This window comes from Gossypium raimondii, chromosome 11 (assembly GCF_025698545.1).
Source record: "Gossypium raimondii isolate GPD5lz chromosome 11, ASM2569854v1, whole genome shotgun sequence".
NCBI lineage: Eukaryota > Viridiplantae > Streptophyta > Magnoliopsida > Malvales > Malvaceae > Gossypium > Gossypium raimondii.
Genome location: NC_068575.1, coordinates 41,255,756 through 41,262,102, shown reverse-complemented (window position 1 = coordinate 41,262,102; position 6,347 = coordinate 41,255,756). Strand labels below are relative to the sequence as shown.

The 6,347-nt window shown below is 34.6% G+C and overlaps 1 protein-coding gene across 1 annotated transcript; it reads right to left on the bottom strand.

The window, feature by feature from the left end:
* Positions 1-4,946: 4,946 nt before the first annotated feature.
* LOC105803876 (methylesterase 10) lies at positions 4,947-6,102 on the bottom strand. The gene is made up of 3 exons (XM_012636293.2): positions 5,660-6,102; positions 5,430-5,567; positions 4,947-5,343 (listed from the first exon to the last, which is right to left on the bottom strand). Exons 1-3 carry the CDS (start codon positions 6,026-6,028, stop codon positions 5,065-5,067), a joined length of 786 nt encoding a protein of 261 aa, XP_012491747.1. The 5' UTR covers positions 6,029-6,102; the 3' UTR covers positions 4,947-5,064.
* Between the last annotated feature and the right edge of the window lie 245 nt (positions 6,103-6,347).

Sequence of the window (6,347 nt, the reverse complement as noted above, 5' to 3'; positions counted from 1 at the left end):
CTTTGGAAAATCATCAAAAATTGGATAAAAATAATTAGGGGCTTAAATTTATATGTTTAAAATTCTTAATGAGTCTATTTTCAAAATAAATAAGCGAGAACATCATCTGAATTCTGTATAATAAGATAATTAATTTTTAGTGAAGAGGGGTCGGAACTGTCGAACAGTGAAATAGGGGAAACTTTAAAGAATAAACTGTATTTATTGGATAAACCAAAAATTCTGAAAATTTTATGGTAGGAGATATGTGAGTCTAGTTTTAGATAAAATTATAGGATCTTAATTTAGTGTTCCGTAGCTCAAGATATAAATAATTTAGTGACTATGATTCAATGAGATAGCTTTGAATGCACTATAAATAATAATGGAATTATAGAGAATGTTACATATGAACATGAAATGTATTAGATTAATGATTAAATTTATTTATTTAGATCCAAAAAATTCAAATACGAAGCTAGATCGAGGAAAAGAAAAAGTTCGAGATTAGTAGATTTTTGTTTACGAACAAGTGTTGAGGTAAGTTCGTGTAACTTGAATTATATTCTTAAATGCCTGAAATGTTTGTTATTGATGTGAATATGATTTGAATGTTCATTATATGAAAATTGATGAAACATTAATATATTTAATAAAAAAGGGAAGAAATCTTGGTTGAATGGAAGGAAAATTCGATGGATCTCAGAAAAAGAATTGACGGTAAAAAGGATCTAGCCCGGACGGGGGATCCTATTCTTATATAGCCCTCCCAAAGAATATGTGGAAAATGGATTTAGCCTAGACGGGTAATCCGAATTAGGGTCTGAATTTAGCCTGGACTGGTAATTCAAATCGAAGCTCATTAGAGTAATTGTTGTTGTAGGGGATTTAGCCTGGACTGGTAATCCCGACAATACTCTATGAGTTTATATTACAGGGGATTTAGCCTGGACTAGTAATCCCGCTGTAAGGATGAGGTTCGCGGGAGTGTGCTCTCTGAAATAGAAATGTGCATACATGAATATGAATTGACGGACCCGGAATTGTACACTAAAGTGTACCTCTGAAAATCCATCGAAATTCCTAGAAATTCAATGAGATAAATATGGAAAAATAACAAGGGAATGAAAATCATGGAATTGATGAGCTCATCAATCATGGTATATATATTATTGATACATGAAAATTATTGAACTAACTTGAATGTTGAGTTTGTGCATGTTAAGGGAATAATGCATTGAATGGATGTATGAATGTTTATTTCATTGTATTGAAAATATTAGGTAAGTATAATTCTTGTTACATGAGCTTACTAAGCACAAAGTGCTTACCTGTTTCCTTTTCCTCTGTGTTGTAATGTTAAGAGCTCGGAGGTTGGATTTGGTCGGAGACGCATCACACTATCAACCTCAAGATCTCAGTATATAAAGAAACTTTATTTTGGAAATCAATGGCATGTATAAGCTAGTAAAGTAAATGTTAATGTGAAATGAATGTATGGTTAACCATTAGTATGGCTAACAAATTTTGATTTTGGTATGTGATGAGGTTATCTTATGAATATGTTAAATCTATCTTGGAAATATGTTGAAATGGATTGGTTGTGTTGAATTGTCTCAGTTTAAAAATTGCAGGGAAGATTAGATATTTATAATGGGGTTATATTGAGTTCATAAAAAAAAGACTTTGGGATTTTGCAAAAAATTTCTTATGGTTTCGATTTATTCTCGATTTGGTCCCGATGTATGTTTTGGGCTTCGGAGGCCCAACCAAGGGACGTCGTGACATGTTAATAGTATTTAACCCGTAATAATGGAAAATTAATTTGGTAAAATCTGGTAATGCCTCATACCCTATTCCGACAACGAATACGGGTAGGGGGTATTACAATGTGTGTGGCCGACATTGATTTTGACCTCCTCAAAGTATGAATTATATGAATTCAATTGTATGAGGGCTCTCTAATGCTCTATGATTGGCATATGTATAACTTAACCGTATTTGTACTGTGATAGCTATTTTTTATATTGAACTGCTCTTTGTAAATATGGATAGTTGTATATTGCATATGTATGGGTTGGCATATTGTGAAGAAAGAAATACCCTGCTTTGAACTATTGGCTACGCCACAATGTGGATAACTCTGAATCTGACGCTTTGATGTATTCTGAATTGGCAACCAAGCTGCGACTCTGTAAACGTGTCAGACAGACACTATACGGTGTGTAGGGTTAGATGGGCATTGAACGCCCTTAATGGTGTGTTGGGATGGTTGAAGATGGTGTGTAGTGGTTGGGGGTAGGAAAACTTGCATATAAAATTGATTTGCTCTGTAAATAAAATTGAACTGCTTCTTCTTCTGTAAAAAAATTGCTCTGTATCTAAACTGGAGTGACTTCTGTTGCTTATTTGAATCTTAAGATTCGAGAATAATTTTTCAATTCTATTTTATTTGATTGAATTTCTTTTATACAATGAGTTCATAACTCACTTTGTTATTGATTGGATTTCAAGTTGTTCTCAGACTTGAACGAGTCGGTGTCGTGAGAGCTCGGTCAAGCTTTTATCGTTTTTCTATATACTACTATTAGGAAATTTCATTTTCTAAGATATTATGAAGTTTGGAAATATTTTATATTTAGTTCATTGCTGTGATTAGATGTTATGTAGTAAATGGTTCATCCTGACTGCGTTATAAATGCGGTGTTCTTAGTATCATTGATGTAACTCTCTAGACTTGGTCTAGACGTCTAGGCAGGATTAGGGTGTTACATCCTCTGTACATTTAATAAGCTAACATATGGCAAATCAATAGCAAAATCCACTTTTCATGTATTCAATTTGACAATAATATAGGGCATGTCATTCGTACAATCGCAAGTATATAGATACAAAGGTAACATATACTATTCATAATTCATACAAATATTCATAACTAAAACTAAATACCATATTAAATTGATCAATCTTGGATTCTAGTATATCTCATATCATCAGGGACCTATTTGTATAATTTAATTCACTAAAAATAGTTCGAAACCTATTCAGGGACATATCTGATCAAAACATAAAATTCTGGGTCAAATTTATAATTTCTTGGTTTTAGGGGACATATGATTGTGTGACCAGACCGTGTGGGAAGCCTTGGGCCATGTAGAAGGGGTACACAACCATGTGCTAGGCCGTATGAGAGATTGTGGCCGTGTGACATTTGAAAATTCAACCTATAGGGGTGACATGGTCGTGTGGTAAATCATGTGGGGGATCCTAGGCCATGTGAGAGGCGTAATCCTAGGGTTTTAGGGGTGGCTTGGTTATGTATGGGATCGTGTAGTCCACACGAGCAGTCCACACGCCTGTGTGGTATGCTGTGTAATTTGGGATAGGTTCGGTTTTGCCTCGAGTTTCTCATAAAAAAACACACACCTGACTTCTGGGGTTTCGCACGATAATCCTCACATCCAAGTTTGGCTCGGGATACCTACAACGGGTCTTTCGATAGTCAAATACGTAAGAATTAATATCAACTTTCAAGATTTATTGAAATCATCAAGATTTTCAAGAAAGATTCGTAAAATATTGTTTTATTGATCTTGAAATTGTTGAGAATAGGTACACTATAGATATTCAAGATCTAATTGTCAAGGTTTGGAATGGTCTTACTGATCTTGGTACGTTAGAGATGAAATTAATGGCGTTACGCTAAATTGGTACGAATAACGGATTAAATGGGACTGTTTCAAACTCAGGATCAAAATAAAATTTCTAGCAATATTAAGAAAATAATTGGAAAGGGGAAGATGTAGAAGAATAACGGAAGAAATAGGGAAAACAATTCTTGTTTAGGTTGAAAAAGAAAACCAAAATTCTAATATGATTAGAAATGGAATTAAATGGCTAGGTTAAGCAAAATTTAGAAGGCTGATTTGGCAAATAAACCATTTTGCCGAAATTAAAAAAAATGGAAGAAAATTAGCATGATTTGAACCTAAGTGCAAAGGGAAAATGTGCCAAGGTCTTACCCTTTGGGCTATTTGTGCATACTTAATCATTTTCTACCACATTTAATATATATGTTAGCTTGATTTTGTTCCTTAGTTTCTGAAAATTAAAAGAGGAAAAATGATTAGAGAGGGGCTTGAATCTTAACTCTCTAGGGAGTTTACTAAGCTCTCTACCACCTAAACTAAAGCTTGTTTCTTGATGATTTTATTAATTCTAATCCTATGATTTTTGGGATGTTACAGGTTTAATTTATTTTTATACACCTCCTCTCTGTCTTTCATAGGACTGCAAAAGTCGTGGATCTAAAATGACCCACAGTATGTTTTGGTTGCAAGAAATATCTAAATTAGTTAGGTCAATCTCTGCGAGTCACCCCTACTCCCTATATTGAGAATTTATATCCTATTTAAGCGTAGTATTTCTATTTTTGGTGGATTCAACACCCACCATTAATTCGGGCAAAACTTTTATAATAATATAGGTAAGGGATAAACTGTAAAACTAATTTAACCAAACATATAAATTTTAAATATAATTATAATAATTAAGAAAAAAAACAATTAACCTAATTTTTTCTATGATGTTTAATTTTAACCCATTTCAATCTTTTAAGTCGAAAGAAAAAGGGCTCAAGTATGCTTAAAACTCAGGTACTTTTGGTCATTGCAAAATAACAATACCATATGAAATAAAGACAAAATTGTATGAGAAAGATAAGCCCGCGACGGTTGTAGTTGATGGTATGGGTTCATTGACTTGGTGGTGTTACGAGGATGGCTCATTCGTCAAATCAAGTGGCCACCTTATCACTCCATTGCAGCTTGGTGCCAATGGAAAGATTAATGGGCTCCTTAACCTGTCTGAAATGCCGCACTATAATTTAAATCACGCGCAACGTAATGTCCCCATCCATTTACGTACGACAAAACAACCGAAATATCCATGGGTATAATCGTTAAGTGTGATATGAAAACTGATCACGTGTCATGATTATAGATATGGGAGATATCAGTATCTTATAATGGAAATAAGCAATAACCATAAATGGGAATAAATAATTAAAACATAAAAGAGTAATATTCAAGAGAAATTGTCTCCGATGTCTTGTAAAAGCCGGTAAAGCTCATGGGGCTTGGAAAGCATGACCATATGGCCGGCTTCACTAATGACCTTCACATCTTTGGGCGAGTTTTGAATCATCAGCTGTTGAAACTCTTCCATCATCACTTTATCTCCTTCTAATTTAATGAAAACTCGATCCACGGACCCGAACTTTTCTTCTGTCAACAAATTCCCCGACACCAAATCTTCCACGAACAGCCCGCTTGGTCTCACCAACATTTTCCCCAACTCCAAATCCTGAAAGCTCTAACATCATTATCACATACAAGTTCTTGAAACTATATATATAGCCTTTATTAAGATCATGAATTATGTTAACTTGCCTCTAATGGGCAGTGTTGATAAGCTATAGCCTTCATGAAGTTTGGACCAAAGAGAGCTGACGTTGGCGGCTTGTCCAGGCCATTACCAAATGTGAACTCACAATCCATCAAAAACTCCACTTTAGTCCTTTTGAAGTACTAAATCAACAAAACAAAAGGAAAATTACCTTGCTATATTGATCATATACAGTTAAATTAGCAATAACTAATTAGTAGGGTAGGATCGATACTTCTTGTATGAGTGTCCCTGGTGGAGAGCTATGATGAGGCATATATGCTGCGATAAAAACTGCAACCGAAATTTTCTTGGGAAACCTTTCCATGGCTAGAGAAATGCATAGACCGGCGTAGCTGTGACCCACAAGAATGACCTTCCGATCTTGTTCATCAGGAAGAGAAGCAAAGAAATCCATCAATGGCTGCAAGTAATCTGAGAAAGAAGTAACCTCTTCGAGCCGCTTTGGATCAACCCCGGAAGCACCAAGGTCCAAGGCCGTGACTTGATGACCAGCCGTTTTAAGGAGATTCACTACCTTGTACCAACACCAAGCTCCATGGCAGCTTCCATGGATTAATACAAAATGCTGTTTTCTCTCCATTTCTAGTCTCTTGTTAGTGTGTTTGCCATTAATGGATTTCTTCCTTTAAATGGACTTCTGGTATCGCATAGGCATATCTATCTATACTTATAATAAGCCCTATTAGGCTGGTGTTTAGAGGCGGAGGCCTAGGGCGGGCTTAGCCCTTAAAATTTTGGGAAATTTTTATTTTTTTCTAAAAATTTTAATTAGACCCTCAAATTTTTTAAATTTCTCATTAATTTCACAAAAAATTAATTAGAGCCCTCAATTTTTTTTTAAAAAATTCTCATTAAATCCTAAAATCTTTGAAAACTTTACTAGGCCCCTAAAATTTAGT